The sequence below is a fragment of the Neofelis nebulosa genome, chromosome 1, assembly GCF_028018385.1.
Source record: "Neofelis nebulosa isolate mNeoNeb1 chromosome 1, mNeoNeb1.pri, whole genome shotgun sequence".
Classification (NCBI taxonomy): domain Eukaryota; kingdom Metazoa; phylum Chordata; class Mammalia; order Carnivora; family Felidae; genus Neofelis; species Neofelis nebulosa.
Genome location: NC_080782.1, coordinates 194,209,858 through 194,232,185, shown reverse-complemented (window position 1 = coordinate 194,232,185; position 22,328 = coordinate 194,209,858). Strand labels below are relative to the sequence as shown.

At 38.0% G+C, this 22,328-nt stretch overlaps 1 protein-coding gene across 3 annotated transcripts in view; it reads right to left on the bottom strand.

Moving 5' to 3' along the window:
- Nucleotides 1–216: 216 nt before the first annotated feature.
- Nucleotides 217–22,328, bottom strand: part of TBC1D4 (TBC1 domain family member 4) — a 73,774-nt gene continuing 51,662 nt past the window's right edge. For all 3 annotated transcript variants that reach the window (XM_058682825.1, XM_058682815.1, XM_058682832.1), the window contains 7 exons: nt 21,447–21,605; nt 17,721–17,879; nt 15,063–15,307; nt 10,566–10,725; nt 7,868–8,037; nt 5,303–5,479; nt 217–2,784 (listed from right to left, as the gene is read on the bottom strand). In XM_058682825.1, the coding sequence (XP_058538808.1) occupies nt 2,551–2,784; nt 5,303–5,479; nt 7,868–8,037; nt 10,566–10,725; nt 15,063–15,307; nt 17,721–17,879; nt 21,447–21,605 (1,304 nt within the window). In that variant the 3' untranslated portion in view covers nt 217–2,550. The remainder of the gene's footprint in view (nt 2,785–5,302; nt 5,480–7,867; nt 8,038–10,565; nt 10,726–15,062; nt 15,308–17,720; nt 17,880–21,446; nt 21,606–22,328) is intronic.

Here is a 22,328-nt window from a genome sequence, read left to right as displayed (position 1 = left end):
TGCTGGACTCGAACTCCCGAACCATGAGATCATGACCTGAGCCAAAGTCAGATGCTTAACCAACTGAGCCACCCAGGCGCCCTGTTGTCTGAAAAGAATTATCATGGAACCAATTTTAAGTAGCAATAATCCAGCCTATACAGATTTTGTAAAGAAATCTAACCAAGAGTATCATCTTTCCTACTACAAACAAAGGTAAAACCAATAAGCCAAGGAAACTGTAGCAATGTATTTATTGGAAATGAACTAGACATTACATTAATCGGATGAAGATGTAACAATACATAAAGCATAACTGGTGCAACATTTAAAAAATCACAAAAGAAAAAGAAAGTTCATTTTCAGAAAAAATACTGTATCCAAGACACCTAAATCTCTGAACACCATACATAATACAACTCATGACACTCTGAGTATCCAGAGTAAAATTAACTTTGAACTGAAAGGAAAAGTTTCTTTTCCCAATTTAAAGATTCTTTGGCTACCACCTGTATATAACACACATAAGGTAATTTCCATCACCAGACAGTAACTAGATGATATCTGTCATATTCCTCACAGGAAAAACCTCACCTACAAATAGAGAAATTTGGGGGAATCCAAGAAACAAATCAGCTGAAAACCCCAACTTAATAGGGTACCTAGAATCAACATTTCCTAAAACTAGAAACTGCGTTAACTTTCCTAATAAGACTTTATTTTCTTTTTTAGAAAAACTGCCTGGATTAGAGGGCATGCTGATCTGTAACAGGAATCATTACATTTATACTAAGTAATGGTGTAAAGGCAGGGGGTTCAGATGTTTATCATCTGCTCTTCAAGGTTTTCCCAAACCTCGAGAGCTTTGCTCTTTCTCTACTCTATAATATACTGTAGCTTGTGTATAAAAAAAAAACCCTCTGAAGAAAATTATCCTAGATAATCCACCTGTGATAAGTACTGCAAAAAGCAGTGATGATAAATATTGTTTGGAGAGGCAAAAATGCTGCATCAACTTTCAGAGGCACTATCATAGACTCATCTCAAATGGAGAACTGCAGGTGTGCTCTGAAAATTACTTTGCTTCCATATACCCAACATGCATGAATGTCCTCTATTAAGCTGTAGCCTGAGGAAGCTGGGAGTTCAAATGCAGAATTGTAGATCTTAGGGCCTGGTGCCACTTGTCACTTCTCTCCAGTGGCTTTCAACAGTTTATTCTCAAACATTTCACAATTCCCCCAAACTGTCACATACAAGGGAAAGATGATCAAGAGATTAGATTCTGTCCGTTGGCAACAACAATAAAAAATGTGTCAATATACGGGCTCCTGGGTGGCTCAATCGGTTAAGCGGCCGACTTTGGCTCAGGTCATGATCTCGCGGTCCGTGAGTTCGAGCCCCGCGTCGGGCTCTGTGCTGACAGCTCAGAGCCTGGAGCCTGTTTCGGATTCTGTGTCTCCCTCTCTCTGACCCTCCCCCGTTCATGCTCTGTCTCTCTCTGTCTCAAAAGTAAATAAATGCTAAAAAAAAAAAAATGTGTCAATACAGCATATTATCTTTAGAAAACCAATTATAATCGCATTTCCATATCTTTCACTGCAGGTAGAGAGAACTAAATTAGGAGTTCCCATTTGTGGGAAAATGCCAAATCCTTGTCACCAATTGTGGCACCAAGTAAAAGGGAGTCCATTCACAACTATAAGCAGTAATTTAAATTAAAAAAGTAGAAAGTTGATCTAGACAATTTAGGTCCTAAATTAAATTTTGGAAGCCTGATATTTTTAGTTTGAGTAATAATGCTGGTCTAATTTGCTAGAAAACTAGCAACATTCTTTTTCACCTTGAGCTGGGTGGGTAGACTCCACTATGATGTCTTGCTTTCTCCTTAACACACATCCAAAGTAATGCCTCGCCTGACTCAAAATGCATGTAGACACAACATGCTAGTTGGCACAAAGCTGGCAGGGGAGGAAGGCCCCCACCTTCCTGAAAAATCCATAGGAGCATGATTGGCAATCAGATATACATAATGTCAGTAGATTTTAAGACAGATATACATAAAGTTACACAAATGTTTCTACCTCTCCACCACTGAGTGAAACATGCTGCTCTTTGGAGAAAAAAATACATTCATTTTTTTCAAGTATATTTCAATATACAAAGATGCTCTAAGCTTTGTTTCACTACAAAGACAAAATGATTTCACATATGTCCAAGGGGAATTTCATTTTAACTTCCCTTTGGTGGGGGTTTCATGAAGTTCTGATTTAAAAAAATTCACTAAATATACATCTACTCTTTTGATCTGAAAGCATGAACTGTTTGTGTCCATTTTATATATATGTACATAGTCAACAACAACAACAGAAAAAACCAGTCTACATATGTACAATGGCTTAGGATTGGCGTACTCTAGTAAGACCGAGGTCCACCAGCTAGGACACAGGCACAGCACCAGACTCAAGTGGTTCTGTCAGCTCTGGTGTCCAGCGCTGGGCCAGCAGCACACAGACTCTTCCCTTCCTCTCCGTTCTGAGAGCATGTTCTGCTGAGAGGGCACTTCTTCAGTTATGGCTTGTTTCCTGTCTTGGCTTTGTTGTTAGGGTTGCAGTTGAGGTCCCTCAGCAGAAATTCACAATTGGCGAGCGCATCGGTGGGCAGCAGCTTCCGGATCTGCTCCACTGTCTTTTGATAAGCCATTTTCTCTTGTTCCAGAGTCCGGATTAAAGACTTCATTTTGGTCTCTCTGGTCAAAAGGTTTTCCAGATTGGATTCCAAGGTCTGGATTTTAGCATGGGCTAACTGTTTGGGGGAAAGAAAAACAATGCAAATTCTTCCAAATCAAAAATCTGAAGACTCTGGTTCCTCATCAGACCAGCATCCCGACCTTACATGTATTAACCAATCATATCATATTACTTAATGAATAAAATAGTATGTGAAACAAATAATTTGAAACCCTTCATGAAATGGATATTTTTCAATTGCTCTAAAATAAAACTGTAGTACCAACAAAATACATCTCATTTCACTGAATACACCAAAATGCAGTATTAAATCAGCATCCTACAGTGGCGGGGCCACTGGAGTGAGTGGGATCTGGATGAAGGAGAAAAAGGAGATTCCTGATGCTTCCTGGAGGTGCTAAAAGAGGCTTTTCACCCTCTGACTAGAAATATAGGGTTTTCTAAACACATACTTTGGATCCTATCAGTTTCAATTGGTGTCAGGGGTTCCCACCTAACTTGGGAACCAAGACGTGATAATGATATTTAACTGTCAATGAGAAAGTCTGTGGAGCACCACCTGGGTGACTCAGTTGATTGAGCATCCAGTTTCAGCTTAGGTAATCATCTTGTGGATCGTGAGTTCAAGCCCCATGTACGGTTCTGTGCTGACAGCTCAGAGCCTGGAGCCTGGTTCAGATTCTGTGACTTACTCTCTCTCTGCCCCTCCCCTGCTCATGCTCGCTCTCTCTCTCTCCCCCCCTCTCAAAAATAAATAAACATCAAAAAAAGAAAAAAAGAAAAAGTCTGTAACCATTAATAAAAGTCATTATAGGGATGTCTGGGTGGCTCAGCCATTTAAGCATCTGACTCTGGATTTTGGCTCAAATCATGATCTCACTGTATGGGATGGAGCCCTGCATCAGGCTCCATACTGACAGCACAGAGCCTGCTTGGGATTCTCTTTCTCCTTCTGCCCTTCCCCCACTCGCACATGTGCACTCTCTCAAAATAAATAAATAAACTTTTTTTTAAAAAGTCATTATAAAAAGTCATTTCCCTAATAAGGAAGTGCTCAATCACCATTGAAGCATCGAGTAATGATATTTTCTTTTTTAAAGTAGACAATGTTGTCTCTTTCTTTGAATAGGCATATAATTTTCTGTAGGCAGAGGCTAATGGAAGATGAAGTGAACGAAGTCAGTGTTCCTATTCTTGGAGCAATTACTCTAGAGACTCCTCATTTTAAAAAAAATTTTTAATGTTAATTTTGAGATAAAGAGAGACACACAGAGCAAGCAGAGGAAGGGCAGAAAGAGAGAGGAGGATACAGAATCTGAAGCAGGCTCCAGGCTCTGAGCTGTCAGCACAGAGTCCAACATGGGGCTCGAACCCATGAACTGCGAGATCATGACCTGAGCTGAAGTTGGATGCTTAACTGACTGCACCACCCAGACAGCCAAGAGATCCCTCATTTCTAAGGCTTTCTCTCCTAGTCATTCTTGTCAGGGGACTCACATATAGAAACAGAGTTTTAGTGGTCTCTAGTTTGGGGACAGGTGTCATTCTGGAAAATGGGGGGTAAACAGAAACCAAGGAGCCATGAGACACTTAAGCTCCAACTCTGAACACATTTTCCCCCACCCCTCAGAAGGTTCTCCTTCTAACCTCCCCTCCACCAATCACTCTCAAACCCTGCCCCTCAGGGCTTGGCTATACAGCACTTATCATACAAGTTACAGGTGCAGAATATTAGTTTATACTAACTTGCTTATTGCATTTGTAAATATACATTTATAAATACATATATAGTATTTTATATTCCCAAATAATTGTAAACTTGATGGCAGGGACTATGTGTTACATGTTTTCATTCAATTCTCTCGAAAATGCTTCCTTTTCTTTCCATTTCACTGAGTTTTACTCTAGACAATTTCCACTGCAAATCATTTCTGCAAATGATTTCTAGCTGATCTCCACACCTTCTCTCCCCATTCAAATGTGTCCTCATCAAGGTTTCCACACTGATCTTTTGAAAGTACAGTTCAAAAACCCTGAGAGATTTCCTTCTCAGCAGGATTAAAACCATGCTCTTCTGTTTGACACTGAAAGTTATCTACAGTTCTTCCTCCATCACATTCATCCCATCTCTCCCGCACATAAACCTTAGACCCCAAGATTACTCTGCTGCTCTGCCCCGTCTTCCTCATTCATACCAACCGCCCCATTCATTTCTCCCACCAATCCCTCAGGTCCAGCTCAAGCCCCAAGGCCTCCAGAGCTCTCCCAATTCCCCATATTCAGCCCCTCCTCCCCTGAATGTAGCCAAATAGGTGCAACACCCTATAGGTATTTAACCAGATTCTGCCTAGAATTGTCATTTAATATTTTGTGAGTGTAAAATTTCTCTCCCAAGTGATTTTGAAGTTTATATGGGCATCTGTAGCCCCCAGAACACTTGGATGCAGTCTGCCACACAGACCCTCTGTCAGCAATGGTTCACTCTATGTCACATCTCTGCCATTCCTGGTATATCGTTCTGTGCATGGAGGAGGCAGTCAAGTGCTTTTTTGATCAAATCTTTATATCCTTACCTGCAACTTTTCTAGGAGGTCCATGTTTTGTCTTTTCAGTTGGTTATTGGCCCTCTCCAGCTTTTCCAAAGGTTCACTATCCTCACAGGCGTATGAGGATTCCTGAAGCTCATCCTGCAGCACGTGGTATTCCACCTCATATGCATGTAACTGTTTAGAAATGTCCATCTCAAAAACCTGCCATGAAAACACAATGGGTTCATCTGGCTTTTAGTATGGATACCAAAATACAGTCTGTGTATCTGGGGTACTTCACACAGATTTCCAAGTGCTTACTAATGAAGCATAATATGGCATATCAAAAGGAAGAAAAACAGATATGACTGTCTATATAATGACAAATGGATTATTTCTACACAATTGAAACATTCTCATAATGAGGCCAAGACGATAGAATAAGTTAATGTTTAAGGGTATTTTGCAACTAAAATATACATAATCCAGTTACTCTCCAAAAATGTAGCATACCAGATACAACATTAGTTACTGGGTAATTCTTACCTATGTGAGAGATAATCTTTGCTGATTCTTACCTCTGTTAGAGATAATCTATGCAAAATTGCATAGGGTATTTCTATAATAAAGAAACCAAAAATACTTCTAGTTACTTGTGAATGGGGTAGACAGGTCTTACACTAAATGTCTTCATCCATTTGCTAATCCTTGTAGGCCTCTATGCATCTCATATTCTACCACACAGAGAATCTTCATAATTGCATTCCCTGAGCACTGCACAGAGCTGTAGGGTTTAATCGGGGCTGCCTCTGCTCTCCCATATCGCCACCCCACAGCAAGACAGTTTGCTTAGAAGTCAGTGGATGGGTAATGGCTCCTTAGTCTAAACTTGCAAGGGAAGGGAGGCAGCAGCTGCCATTTAAGCAATGGTGTCTACACTAACACTGTGGGGAGAAAAGAAACCACAACAAACCTGATTTATTTATCCTACCATGATCAGAGATACTCAAATATTAGAATTTAAATGGGTTGTCTAGACAACCTGGTCATCCCTCTCAAACAAGTATCAGTTTTTCCCTACCTAGTGGGAAATCATGGACACAAGGGACTGTTGCACAACCATTAAAAATGATAGCATGGATCTATATTTATTGGTATGGAAAAAGAGAGGTTGTAATTTGCCCAATGTGACAGAGCTAGTAGGTGGCAGGGCACAAGAACAAGATGTCAAACTCCCTTTCTCTTGCTCTAAACCCTTTTATTGGCCATCCCAAGTGCCTCTAGGAAAGTGGTAAACTTTATCAATACTCATAAAGCATTACTGCTTTATCTACAAATCTGAAGCTTGGTCATGCCATCTGAGTAACATCAATATACAACTACCACTTAACCTAGTCCCTGTGAAGAGCCAGGACTAGATATATGGTGTGCTGATTACTCTCCATTTGCTTCCCAGATCCAATTCTCTGCCCTCATCTATTCTGCTGGACCTGGGAGAAAGACCCTTGGGACCTGCATCTCCCTTTCACACCTCCTTTTCTGCTTGCTTCTGGTTGGGTATGGCCCAGGAGAGCAGCTACAGGAAATCAGAAAGAGGAGGAGAGGTTGTATTTCTTCCTTGCTGCTTCCTTGCCTGGCTCACCAAAAGTACAAAAGCTCCAGAAACTCCTCCTGCATAGTTCCAGCACTCACTGGGCCTAAAAACACTATTAGATCCTTCCTCTGCCCCCTCAACACCAGAATATCAACAGCTTCCCTCTGTCACTAGCTCCTGAGCACCTGGACAGCCATACTTGGTTCTCTTAACCCTGCCTAAACCTCTGTAAGTTGGTAGCTTTGTTTGAATCATTAAAGACCGTTTCCTGCAAGGGACCCTAATTAATACATGAAGTCTCATTTAAGCTTCGTAAAACCTCTCAGATCAGTATTGACCTATTTGAGAAGTAAGAATACTAGGGTTCAGAAGATTAGGGAGATGTGTACAAGCCCACCAACTAATAAAAAAGCTAGAGGCTGACGTAAGTCCAATACTAATTCCAAAGCCTAGGCTCTTGCCACATGTACTCCTTATACATCTTACTTTTTTTTTTTCGAGAAAGGGGGTGAGGGGCTGAGGAAGAGGGAGAGAAAGAATCCCAAGCAGGCCCCATGCCCAGTGCAGAGCCCTACATGGGGCTCCATCTCACGACTGCAAGATCATGACCTGAGCCAAAATCAAGAGTAGGATGCTCAACCGACTGAGCCACCCAGGCACCCCCATGTACTCCTTATATATTTAAGTAAGTCTCATTTTTATTTTATTTATTTACTTATTTATTTAGTCAGTCTTCCTGTGTCAGCTCTGTCTTCAGTCTTACCATTGGTCTAAATTGAGATTCACCAAACACTTCTTATGTAGCACTGAACCACTTTTCCTGTACATAGCCACACAGGCAGTTTCACAATGTAGAAACTTCACAATAATCTCACTTCCAAATAAAATAAATCTGATGAAATAAAAAAAAATCTATCAAGCAAATCTAAGTCTTTATACTAAAGCATTTTTAATATATATTTAGTAGAGAAACTGCTGAGTGATCTTATATCTTGCCTTTATCATTTTAATCATACCTGGGTAATAATTTTTTCCATTTCAGATGTATTCATATCAGGTAGCGTGGTTTTAAGAAACTCGACAATACTTTCAAAGTTCTCACATTCCATTATAAGTGTCTCCTGGCTGCTCAGCAGACTAAGCGCAACCTTAAATATAACTTCAGTTCCCTGAAGAAAAATAATATCTAAAAAAAAAGACATACGATTTTCATGATCAAAATTATGCATCCACTATTGTAAAAAGTACACTCTTTGTGTTAATGGATTGTTGTGTTTCTTGTGGTGGTGTTGTTTTTAATGCAGTGGAATCACGGAATATTCTACAAAAGAATATGGTCAAAATCACCTAGATTAAAAAAATATATATGACTGAAACCAACAAACAGATGTTTACCTATTCTTCTTACTTCTTTAGGAATGTCAGATAAGGCCAGAGAAAAAGGTTAATTATATATCTCTTTGTCTACGTATTTATAATTTTTATTATTTATTTATTTATTTTTAAATATCTGTTTATTTTTGAGAGAGAGACAGACAGAGCATGAGCGGGGAGGGGCGGAGAGAGAGGGAGACACAGAATCTGAAGCAGGCTCTAGGCTCCAAGATGTCAGCACAGAGCCCAAGGCGGGGCTCAAACCCACGGACTGTGAGATCATGACCTAAGCTGAAGTTGGATGCTTAACCAACTGAGCCACCCAGGTGCCCCTATGTATTTATAATTTTTAGTGGCAAATTTAGTGGAGACTAGGTAAGCCTAAAGATGTTTATTCAACTGATACTTCAATTTTGCTTCCCAAGACTATTACAAAAACAAATCAGCATAACCAATTAGTACTATTTAAATTCTTATTACCATAATAAAAAAGTAAATGCACCATCCACATACAATTAAACCTATATTAGAGCAGGAAATTAAAAAAAAAAAAAAACTTTAAAAGAAAAATCAAAAGTAATATATAACCTAAATCAGAAGTGAAAAAGAAAAAAAAAGAAAACCTACCCTAACTCTGAACTCTGCTTCCTAACAAATACAAACAGGCAATAGTTTTGAAAGTACCAGATATTTCTATATGAAAGGTTCAATCTTTGCCACTCTGGAATCAGTAATATGTAATAAGCAAGGGAGTCCTTAGAAAACAGGGAACTGTGACTTTGGCTCATGCATCTTTCCCTTTCCTGACTACGTCTATTCTCTACTAAATTCAAAGAAAAGGACTGAGCAGCTACTGCAGAGCTGACAGCATCAGTCATATTTTCATTGAAAAAAAAAAAAAAAAAGACCTGGGGAGGTTTGTTTCTTGAGCTCTGATATCACATTCCCAAGGGTAAGTCAAAGAGAGATGCTTTCAAACATTGTTTTATCGTTTTGATTTGGTAAATTATTCTGAGAAGAAAAAATATATAGATCCTAAGAAGAATATATATATAAAATGAATGAGAGGATTTTAAAAGACTCAAAAATAGGAACCCAACCCCTACCCAAAAACTAAACTGGAGAGAAGCAATCAAGTATTTCAATAAAGAAGAGAAATTTGGTGACCATTTGATTCTGCACATCTTCATTTTTCTCTTTTGCTGCACTTTGTCCAAAGACCATATTACACTAATGCACTGTTTAACTTTTTAAACCACAGCCCCCAATAAGAAAGAAACTATATACTGTAATCTGGTGCATGTGTACATATTACACATATATCTTCAAAACTGAAGCTTATCCAAACATTTTTCTTACCATTTGATATCCTCTGATATTTTCGTTGTATTCCATTTTCACTCATTTTTTTTCTAATACTGGTAATAATCTACAATTGGGCCAAATACAATTTGACAAAGAGCTCCAATTTAGCAAAGGCAAAGTTACAAATATCACCATGGATACAAGATAAGCAGAATGTAAAAATTGTAGGAGCTCTTTCTGGGGTCACAGAGGTCCTAAACATCTTTAAGAACAAACCTCTAATAAAGAGTTGTTTTTATTTATTTTTTATTTGTTTGCTTTTTAAATAATGGATTAGATAAACATAACTAAAGACTTTTGAATGGATTTAAGGGCCCCCAAAAGATGCATGAACCATGTCATACTCTCTTTTTATTCTTGGTGCCTAACAATGTGATGAAGCAGAAGGAACTCAGTAGCCCCACGCCTTACTGGCCATGTTTGGTGTTGTTACCCTGAGCCACCCAGTCTTAGAGACTGATGCCAGTACTGCACTGGCATGGAAGGAGAGTCACTTAAGCAACAAAACAGGAATTTCAGTTACCCTATTAACAAAATCAGACTGTCATTAGAAATCACACTGATATAAGTTACGTCCGTTGACTCAACCAGAAAACATGTTTCTCTCTGTTTTGAATTAGTGTTGAAGGAGATAATGGGGAAGTAAAAACAAAAATAAAAACTGAGCTAAGAAGCATGTGTATAAAAAAATATGGAAAATGATACATAGTAAGTCCTTAGTTTGGATTAAAAAAAAACTTCTTCACATTTTACTCAAATACAGGATCCAATTCTTCTTTCCCTTTAATTTCAATTTCATTTAAGACCAATATGATTTCAAACTACTCTCAGAAAACAGCCAGGCAAATTTATTAAATTCCATTAGCAATTTGCTATTCTGTATAACACACGCTAAAACAATCAGGCACCACACTGGGGAGAGGGATATTCCTTGGATTAACAACATTGTACCATTTGATTATAGGCATCTCTTACCAAAAACTCTGGCTACAAATCCTAGTGGAAACTGAGAGGCAAACAATGTGAGGAACCAGGGGGCAGCATAAAGACTGGGGCTGATTTCATTTTCTTCAAGATGATTGTAGAGATCTCTGTGATAGTCATGAAGGAGCCTGGACAACTGGTACATTTGAATCTAAAGTTAATTTGGAGAAGAAAAATAAAATATTATGCATTTATCTGTGCATAAAATACACTAACTTTAATTTTATTTACCCCAATATTTAATAACAAAGTCACACATATTCAATACATGAAAGTAGTTAGTATTTTATTTTTATTATGTTAAAGTTGATATTAAAGTCTAAGTTCACTTAACTGAGGTCATAAAGCAAGTCACTGAGAGTCCATCTGAGATGACTACACAGGTTTCTCTATGATATGTTTTTTGGTATCACATACATACATGGAAATGGTTGTTTTTCCTCATGTAGGAAGGCACTGCTTTTGGAATTTAATCAGAATTGCCCTGGCTTAGGACTCTCATGGAAGGTCTATTTCAATTTCAGACCAATTCCAGAAAAGCCTCCATTCTAAAGAGTCTACATTTAGTTCAGAAGCAAAGTTTGTCTCTGTTTGCTGGGCCCAGCAGCTGAGTTACAATGGAGCTCTGGCTTCGACCCCACCAGGCAATGAGTGCTGCCAGGATGCTGCCTGGCTTAGAATGTTATGGAGGCAGAAGTTTGGGATAGGATTTCTAATATCCAAGGTATTCCAGCAGCATATTTTTTATGAAAAGGGGGATTAAAGCCAAAAGTGCTCTAGTATTAAAAGAAGAAATTATTTCATTCAGTTACTGGTTTATTATTGGTATTTTAAAAAACATTATAAAGGCAGAATTATAGCCTTTAAACTCATATGTCTGTGGTATCTAAAGGTAAGGCAGTAGCAAATAATCAACAAATTTGTGAAGTGTTTAAATTTTTATCCACACAGTAACATCCTGAGTAGTGGTTCCTTGATCAGTTATATCCATTTGACATTTTAGTGTGAAATGTGTATGCTATTTTATTAAGTCTAGCACAACTTCTTTCACTAGACAATATCATCAAAATGTTACCCTCAGGTAGTTAGCTTTATAAAAACGCATCAAAATAACCGATTATATTGTGAATTCAACAGTTGTTTCCAGAGCACAAAACTAAAAATCAAAGTACTATATATAAATACGGAAAATTATTTGTTTGATCTTTATCAATAACACATATCTGTGGAAACTAAGGTCCCACACAAACTAAAAAGGACAGAAAGAGCCACAGGAAGTCATAGCTATGAAACACAGAGCTTAGCTGCAGTCAAACATAAAGGTTTACAAGAATGCGATTATTATCTCAGTCATGTTGAAAAAAATCATAGATTTCCCTGAGGCCATTTATAATTTAGAAACTAGACATCCTATGTTCCATCAATAGAAGAATTAGTATTTTGGCAGCACAAAAATCAAAGAAGTCTAATTAGCAGGATAGAGAGAAAGCATATTGGCAAAAGCATCCTGTTCTTGTTCTGTTAGGATTGTGACACAGAAGCAATACTTCAACGTTATTTTTTTAAGAACCTTTTTCTTTTCTGCATTCTAAACCAGGAGATCGGAACATTTCTTCCATCAAGGTATATTTACATTAAATTTCTTCTGATAAAAGCAAATAAAAACATAATTCAATCTTCCTTTGAAGGAAACTTTAATAATAAAATGCCATCTGCTAAGAATAAGTAATTCTTCAGTTCTGCCATACAGATAACATGGCAACTCTTCCAATGGAAGATTTAGAGTCCGAGGAGGGAGATGTGGAGAGAGATGAGAAAGGTAGAGAAGATGGGGAGAGGGGAGAGCAAAGACGTCAGATAAAAGACACAATGCTTTTACACTCAACACAGAAAACTGCAGCCACAGAACATAAGGAGACAAAGTTAAAAGAGACCTCAACTCCCTCATTTTGCGGATAAGGGAACCCAGGCCAAGAACCTGGAGTGTCCACGCTCACACTGTGCAGGTAACCAGAAATCCTACCAAGTGATCCATGCCCACTGCTGTTTCCACTTCTGAAAGTTACATTGATTGGATAAAAAAACACTTTCTGCTCCCGAAGGTGGAAAAGTGTTGTACCTCACTTACAGAGCAAAAAGATCTATTCTCCTGGAATAAGGTCCCCAATCTTGCAGGTTCTACAAATGCTGCCAAAGATTGAAACATCTTCATTGTCATAATTATGGACATAAAATATTTACTGGCAATTGCAAGTCATATAAATGTGTTAATCCAATTTACATGAATTCTTATGATACCAAACTGATGATTTTTTTAAATTGAAAACAACTGCATTTCTAAATTGAGAACTACATTTATTTATTTATTTACTTATTTATTTATTAGAAAGAGCCCAAGCGGGGAAGAAGGTCAGAGACAGGGAGAGAGAAAGAGAGAAGAGGGAGAGAGAGAGAGAGAGAGGGACAGAGAGAGAGAAGGAGAGAGAGAATCCTAAGCAGGCTCCACACTCAGCACAGAGCCTGATGCTGGGCTTGTTCCCACGACCCTGGAATCATGACCTGAGTGGAAATCAGGTGACAGAAGTTCAACTGACTGAGCCACCCAGGCACCCCCTGCATCTCTCTTTCCACTTAGGGACCTAAATCAAACACTACTCACAGGTACTTTCCATTCTTTAATATTTTTAATATTAGCTATCAAAACCTATTTCTGGAAATCAGAGCTACTTAATTCGTTACAAGGGCACCAATGCTTCCTATCCAGTATTAGATACCTTAGAAATAAAGTAAAAAATAAAACATTCCATTGTCGTTATTTGACTTGTGGCATGTTAACACACCTGTGAATAGTCATCAACTAGGAATCAAGTCACTATATTTATGGATCCTGATAAAGTCCCTTTATATGAACTCACATTTGAAAACCCAATGTTAAGAGGGAAACCCTATCTCCCTAGCAAAAATTTCATCTTAAAAAAGTAAAGAAGGGGTGCTTGGCACCTGGGTGGCTCAGTCAGTTAAGCCTCCGACTTCGGCTCAGGTCATGATTTCACAGCTTGTGGATTTGAGCCCCCTGTCGGGCTCTGTGCTGACAGCTCAGAGCCTGGCACCTGCTTCAGATTCTGTGTCTCCCTCTCTGCCCCTCCCCTGTTCATACTCTGTCTCTCTCTCACTCAAAAATGAATAAATGATAAAAAAAATTTTTTTAAGAAAATGAATCGCTTCCTCTCCATTGATCCTCTCAAGAAAATACCATTCACTGTAACATTCACAAGGTGAAAACCGAGTCCTTTTTTGCCTGTAGAATGGTAACTAAAATAGTAAATGTAAAAACTGATCCTTAGGAACCAGGAAGAGAATATATTTTAAAAGCATTTTTAAAATATTTCACTTCTTATCTACAGCATGATATTATGACTAACAGATCTTGCCTACCTCATTTCAAAGGAGGAGAACTCTGACATTCCTCTCTTGAAAGTCTTCTTTTATATTTTTACTACTAAAAGCTTTAAATTGAAAGGTAGTGGCGGTTGGTGATATCATATCTATAGATAAAATTTAAACTGCTTGTTAGAAACCAATACACTAAGGAAAGGGAAATTTTAACTAGAAAGGAGAAATGTGTAGACAGGGAGTCCGAAATAGGTTGAAGACCGCAGTGGGAGTGAGTACCCTGCTTAAAAGGACTAAAACATCTTAATGGTGCTTCTTCAGTGCATGCTAAGAAAAGCAGACCGAAAACTACCACTGACTTTGGGCACCTTTTCCTCTAGAAGGACCTATGTGACATAAAGATAAAGGAGGAGAGACATGGTAAGTTCAAGAAGAAACATGACACAGATATGTGCCGCTGATGCACTCACAGTAAAATAAGGACATATTTTTAGATTTAAAAAAAAAAAGATTTGATTCTATTCAATTGACAGGTTGAGGAAAAGCGAATAAAGAAGTCTTGATTCTTTCTCTATTTCCACTTGCAGACTTAGGGGAGAGAGACTTGAGTACCCACTACCTTTCTAGAATTGCTCTTTTATTCACTTCAGGAACTTTATGGAAGAGTTTTTCTGCATATAGATGTCCTACTCTTACAGGTTTAGCAAAAGTACAAATCCCACATACTAAAACGTCAAAAGAAGCCTCTACGTTTATACTAATTCCAAGACAATGGGTCCAAATTTCTTTCAGTCTTTTCCAAAATTTGTTTTACTGTTTATTTATTTTTGAGAGAAAGAGAGAGAGGGAGAGTGCGAGTGGGGGAGGGGTAAAGAGAGAGACACACACAGAATCTGAACCAGGCTCCAGGCTCCAAGATGTCAGCACAGAGCCCGACCTGGGGTTCAAACCCACGAATCACAAGATCATGGCCTGAGCCGAAGTCAGACGCTTAACTGAGCCACCCAGGCATTCCCAAATTTCTTTAAATCTTAACTGTAATGTAGAAGACGGCTAATGCTACGATTTCTGGTAACAGCTTCCCACGTGCCTCACCTGCAGCGACATCATGTCAGGTCTGTACTGTTTGCGGAAGCCCTGGTCATACATGAGGAATTTCAGCATCTCAAAGGCTTGCTCTTCGCTCATGTGCAGAAGCAGGACTCCAGCCACAAAGCTGATCCCCTGACAGTAACCCACTTCTTTGTCCAGCAATGAGTAGGCTTTCAAGAGGTTAAAGAGTGAGAGCTGCCCTGCCCCAAGCTGTGCTGAAAAATAAGGGTGAGTAGGAAATGTCCTTCCTGCAGAGGAAGAGAAAAGAAATATTTTTGAGATATCCTAAGCTTTGGAGATAAAAGTGAAACTGCAATGCAGTGAGTTCCAGGAAATAAACATTCTTTTCTGAACCAGTGAGAGCTGTGTGGAATACCCATCTAACTAAAACTCTCTCTCCAGCAAGTCCTAGGTCCTACCTGCCAGACCACCACCCCATCTCTACACATACAAAAGTGAAGAAAACATTTGATGCTAAAATAGCACTTCTTTCTAGAAAACAACAATAACAAAATTCACAAGCAAATCATGGACATGTCCAGGAGAGATCCCAGGAAAACAGAATACAAAATCTATTCTGGCTATAAATGAAGGCAAATTCCAAGTTCACATAAAGACTACCCTCCAAGTAAAATCAGAATTCTATCAAAGTTATCACATTATTTAAAAGGAAATCTTAGTAGCGCCTAAACAGAATTAGTCCTGTTTTTCCTGTATGTAATGACACTGGAGGAGCTTTTTGAGGTCATTTTGTTTTACATTCAATCTATTGTTCAGGAAATACTTCTTTTTTTCAAATATCCTTTGCTCTCTGTTTCTTAAACCACCTCCATGAGCCATACAGACCTCTTTTCTTTTTTCAAAATAGCCAAAAAGCAAGTAAAGCAAAGGGCCAAGCTGATTTCAAATAAATTCCCCTCTAAAATTCACCTCTGAGGATAAAATTACCATAGAGATACCCAACAAGCAAACAAAATCAGTTCTGGATCACTGAAAAGCTGGTACTAAACACTGAAACCCACCCATCTTCATCACCCAGGCTGTAGACACTGGCATGGGACTTTTCTTATGCCCAAAAATGAAGGGGAGATCAGTTTCCTTGCAAAGTGACTACTCATGTCAGTGAGAACTTATAAGAATGCCAGATTTTTAAATGTTTTCCACCACATATGCTTAAAAGTGATCTTGTTTCCCTCCTTCCCCCAGGAACTGATAAGATTAATTTCTGCAGAGCAAGGGGAACATATGAGAAAATAACAAGAACACACTGAGGAAACACAGATGGCTACAAGTAGAGTTAAATAAACAGTTTTTTAATCATCATTTTACTTTATTACTTAAATTTTTTGCTGAAGAAAACTATAAATGTACTCTCTACCCAAGACATTAATTCTAGCTTCATTTTTTTTCTGACCAGCCTTGCCTTATAATCTAATTGCATCATCTCCTTCTCTTTATTCGGATATCTTCATTAGCCCTAAATGAACCATCCCCATTTCTAGTCTGGTCATCAATTTCTCGTCACAGAACCACAGATCTGTGGGGATCCACAGGGATTGCCTAGTTCAAGGTCCTCATTTAAATGAAAGGACTGAGTCTCAGAAGCAAAATAATTTGCCTAAAACCACAGTTTAGTGGTAGAATCAGACAAGAACTGAAGTCTTTAGCTTCTCTGTAAAATTCCCCTTTACAAAAAAATATTAAATCAAAAAATACTAACTGAGTTGGGTCCTTTCCCAACAAAAGCTGTTTATCATCTAAAACGAACAGAGATCAAAACTAGGTTTTGGCCAGTGATTTTTATATGCCCTAATATAAGGGGACCCCAAATATAAGGTAACCCCTTATTTTCCCAAATGGGCTCAAGTAACATATTTGGCCACTTTAAATATACCACCTTTCAGAGATACAGATAAAAAAGTCAAATGCCAATGCAAAATATTTAATCCAATTAATCAGACATTTTTAAATAATAAAATATATATTATAAAATGATAAATTAGAGAAAAACTAGAGACAATGTAATTTTAAAAATCATACCTTTTTTTACTTTCCATTAGTTATTTGAAATACAGACTTTAAAAAGATAGCTTTATGACGCTATCACTGGAAATTCTCCCCAGTCACAAGTAGCCATTCATATAATATTAGGACAGCTCATTTTCCTTTCATCCTATAGGGATGTATTCATGATTCCACAGCATAACCACGTATTGTGCTGCTTTTTAAAGTGATATTCAAAGACCTGTTTAAATTTTAACCTATTCTATCCTATTTTAAAACCAGTGTTGATTGAGAAAATAAATGCCTAACCCAAACAAAAGTCAGTTTTTCAAAATACAGGAATTGAAAGTCCCTGATAATATGACCTTTATAATGATTCAAATATAAGATAACACCCTTTTTCGGGGGCAAAGTCTGGGGATGAAAACTTCATTTTGTATTCAGGCATTTATGGTATTTTCAACCAGACATGAAGTCAACTTGCCCTCAAGAAAGGGGAAAGTCGGCAGCTCTGTATAATTCAATTGGTCCTCTTTAGCAACACCAAAACCAAAACAAAACACAAACTACCACAAAACCCCAAGCAAAACCCCCCAAAATACTCAGGAAAGGGACGTATCGTTTGCTTTTGTACGATAATCAATATGACAAACATACCCAAATCCACAAGAATGGCATGCTGCTGAGCAGTGAGCTGCTTTAAAAGTTCCTTATAGGAAACGTCAGGAGGCTGTTGTTTATTGGGCAATCTGTGCCTGAGACGGTATTGTAAAGCTAGGAACTGCCAAATTTCTCCTCGTCGACTTTTGGGAACACCTACGAAGATAAAAGGCAAGGTCTTGATCTCTGGAATGAAGTTGCTAAACCACTGATGAACTATGTAATACCTGAAAACAGGCAGCTGTAAGGTCCTGTGTGCCACCCTCCCTCCCATCACACAGTATGATGTGCTGAGAGAGCATATTTTGATCCTGAAGCTGCTGATATCTTGCAAAAGATATCCTGAAGTTTAATCCTGAAGCTGCTGATATCTTGCAAAAGAAAACCCTCAAGTATCAATAATAAAGGCAATCCTGGGCGCCTGGGTGGCTCAGGGGGTTAAGCGGTTAAGCGGCTCAGGTCATGATCTCACGGTTCCTGGGTTTGAGCTCTACATTGGGATCTGTGCTGACAGCTCAAAGCCCAGAGCCTGCTTCAGATTCTGTGTCCCTCTCTCTCTGCCCCTCCCAAGCTTGAGCTCTGTCCTTGTTTGTCTCTCAAAAATAAATAAATGTTAAAAAAAATAATAATGAAGGCAATGTTAACATCAGGTGCCCAACACTGATTGGGCACCTAATACAACATTCCATCGATGGTGCATTGCCACTCAGCATTGTACCTGTGCTCAGAAAACAACCAAATGAGGCAGGTGATTACTATTATCCCCACTTTCCAGATGGTGAAGCTGAGGAAGAAAGAAGCAAAGAACTTGCCCAAGTTCACACAGCTTGTAAGTGGAAGTTTAGGATTAGAACTCTCCAAGTCTGGCTTCAGAGGCCAAATTCTAAAACCATGAAATGTATCCCTGCCTATTCCCACCTTTTATTTGGTTTAAAGCTAGTAATAAATGCCAGTACTTATAAATTCTAAGCATTTGACATTAACAAGTAACTTCGTAAAACACAATTAAAAAGCATTCTTATATGGTCATATGAGAATGAAATAATAAAAAAACTGGTCAATCCAACATGAAGGCATAACTGGATTGCTACAGAACATCCTTGGAGAAGACAATATCCAGCATATATAATGAAACATTAACTCCATTATGCTTGAGAACTAAAAGGTATCACAAGCAGTTCAAAGTATACTAAAACTTTGCTTTTTATGCCAAAGAATATGAAGTAATAAGTACTGGGAGGGACAGAAGTCAATTCTGTATAGTACAGGTAATCTTACTTCACAAACTATTTTCAATTCAGGTAAACTGTATCGGGAATAGGTATATGAGCTCCCAGCGGATTAAGGAAGGTTTAATGGCACTAATCTTTTTGAACTTTAGCACTATCATTTGCATAAACCAAAAGTATGATGGTCCAAAAGGTATAACTCTGGCTCACTGACATGATTTATAAGACCTTCCACAATATACCTCTAAACTACCTTCTTCAGTCCCATTACCTCCCATTCTGCACCATACACTAAGTAAAAGAAGCTTACAGTTATTTTCACACCTCCAGTTTCTTATTCCTATTGTTGCTTTACGGACTTCCAAGTTGCCCTACTTTACTGCGCAGCATATTTCTATTCATCTGTTATGGGTGAGCCTGAATGCCATTCTGCTGAAGCTCTTCCTCACATCTCCAGGAGTGATCACTCCCTTTTCACATACTATCTTGACACGCACTCAAACATCACCATATTGGATTAGCTCTATACTGCCCGTGTGCCTATCTTTCCCGCTTCCATGGTAAGCTCCTTGAGAATAGTGAGCAAACTTTCATCTCTGTATAAGGCAAACCAAGAATATACATTGCTACTTACACATCTGTAGGATGAATGAATGAATGATCACATGTAAAATCTCATTTTGGGGGTAACTTTCATTAGCCCACTAAATGAATCTCTGATAACATGAGTGGGCTGTTTTATTATCCATCCAACAACAATTTTGCAAGAAGGCAATTCACTTCAGCTAAACAAGTAATCTGTTGAACATCTAACACATAGCAATGTATAGAGACTGGCACTGAGGATACTTCCTCCCTGGGAGATGAATAAATCCATTCTCGGGAATTAGTCTCATTCATTCATTCATCCATGCATTCATTCAGTAAATAACTTATGCAATATCCTTTTTAGGTGCTAGGTATGCAGTGGCGGGGTGAGAAAAACATTAAACAAATATATGCCTAAATACAAAATTATAATTATGATAAGCACCACTAAGGAAAAGAATCGTGAGAAAAAATAATGAAGCAAAATGAATTGATTTTGGTGGAAGAGAGGGATTTCTGAGGAAATGGTATTTGAACTGAGATCAAAAAGATAATAGGATTTTCCAAGCTGGGAGTGTGGGCATCAATCCCTTCAGGAAGGGAAACGTTTGAACGCCCTCAGAAAGGCAAGGAATGGGGTGAGAAAGGAAGAGGAGGAGGAGGGGTGAAAAGAAAAGGATGATGGGAAATAGGCAGCAGGTGGAGAGGTAAGGATGAGAGGTTAGGGAAAACTGGAACATTCCATGCAAGAAACAGCCTGGGACATATACTGGGACCCAGTGTACTTCAACCTCTCTGGAACACATGATACAGGGAGGGAGGAAGCAGAACATGAGATCAGAGATGAAGGAGGCAGAGATTATGGTGGGCCCTGGGCAGAGTGCTCAGAGGTTCAAACTGTATCCTATAAGAAATGGGAAGCTGAGCACCCCTAAAAATCTTTAAAACTCATACCAAAGAATAGTGTGATCGACAACCACACACATTCTATTACCCACTATTCTGTCTCCCAAATAATGCAATCAATGAAAATATTTAGGACTTCCATATCTTCAAGGAAAAAAAACCAATAAATGTAGCATCTTACAAAATTAATCTCAACTTCATTTAAACTTAATTATGCAAGAGTTTCACACATTAATCATAAGCTTTTAAAACAAGATTCATTAACAGATATCTTTGGATATTCTAGGATTTTTATTTTGCACTCAGCTTATATAGGTCATGAGATCCTCATTTTAATAGCTGGGTCACAGAAATGCACCTCAAATATTCACATGCTAAGCAGTTTTAATTTTAAATTTAAGATGTTTAACTATCAGCCATTTTATATGACAGAGTAGCAATGCAGTATAATGGCCAAATAAAAGCAATTTTTCCAAAATAAAGGAATATATACATGGAAGGAAAACTGATTGATGAATAAAAACATAAATCTGTTTACATGCACACATACGTGTAGGTGAATATACATATACATATAAATATAAACATTTCTGACTAAATGATGGAAATGAGTCTAGTTTCTAAGTCTAAATTATTTTTATGGATATGATCCAAGGTCTCTACCCATGCATTCACTCCTTTCTTGATAAACAACAAAGACAGCTGAGAACAGCTGGTTGAAGAAGACAGGAAAACCTATAGAAAAGGTGTCTGCTAACTCCTCAGGGACCATCTCTCCATTAGCACTGTTTTCTTCCCAACAAAGTCACTGACTGCAGTCAAAAGCAAATTACTTCCCTTTTTTTATAGGTAAAGCACAAGGACAAAATTATGCCTGAGCTACACAATCAAAAAATCTCTAAAGATTTTCTCTAAAAAAGATGATTAATGATGATCCACCTGAAACTAATGTAACATTGTGTGTCAATATTACTCAAATGAAAAAGGCAATCCAGAATACCTTCTTTAAGACAAATATGAATGTCTTCCATATCGCTTCTGATTTTAGCTCTGCAGTTCAACAACTTCTTATCCCAGGTTAGTAAGACCTCCTTCTGACACACACCAACTTCTTCATAGTCCAGTTTAACTTTTCTGGACTGGAGTTCATCTCTGCTTGCTAAGAAAAACAAAAGAATTTGTGTAAAACTGATGTGTTCCTAGAACACAGAATTTTAAACATTTTGTTGTATTTGTAAAATCATACCAAATGATTTTTAGGAATCAACCACTAACATGTAGTCACAAAGTAAACTTTAAAAAAGTGAGGATACATGAAAGGTTCCCAAACGGAGTCATATCACGTCAAAAAGTATCAGGAATAACTTTCTAAGGAGGTTTTACTCTGTATCTTACAGATGGGAGCTCTACTAAGCATAAAAAACTAAGCGTGTTCCCTACGCTGTAAGTTTCAATTTTTTTGACAAATGTGATAGCCTCAGATGTGACAACTTGCATCATTTTCAACACCAATGATATTTTATATATGACCTATATGAGAAAACAATACCTCGTGCTAACCTTGATTAGAGAAATACTGACCATGGTAACCCAATACATTTTTATAATTATTCCCAGAGTTACCAATACTTCTTTTAAAAATGTTAAGTCATGTGCCTCTGTGTTCATTTTTTTCTTAAAGAAAAAAATTCATTTTATTGAAATTAACACTACTTCTGTTTTTAAAAATAGTACAGAATTCTCTCTTGTTTGATGGTCTAAAATATAAGCCCAAAGCTCATTAAAGAAAGGCCTATAAAAGCAACTACTAACTTGATGTGTTCTTTATCTTGAATACTTGATTCCAAAAGAGTAAAGGAAGAAAAAACATTTAGCTATTTTT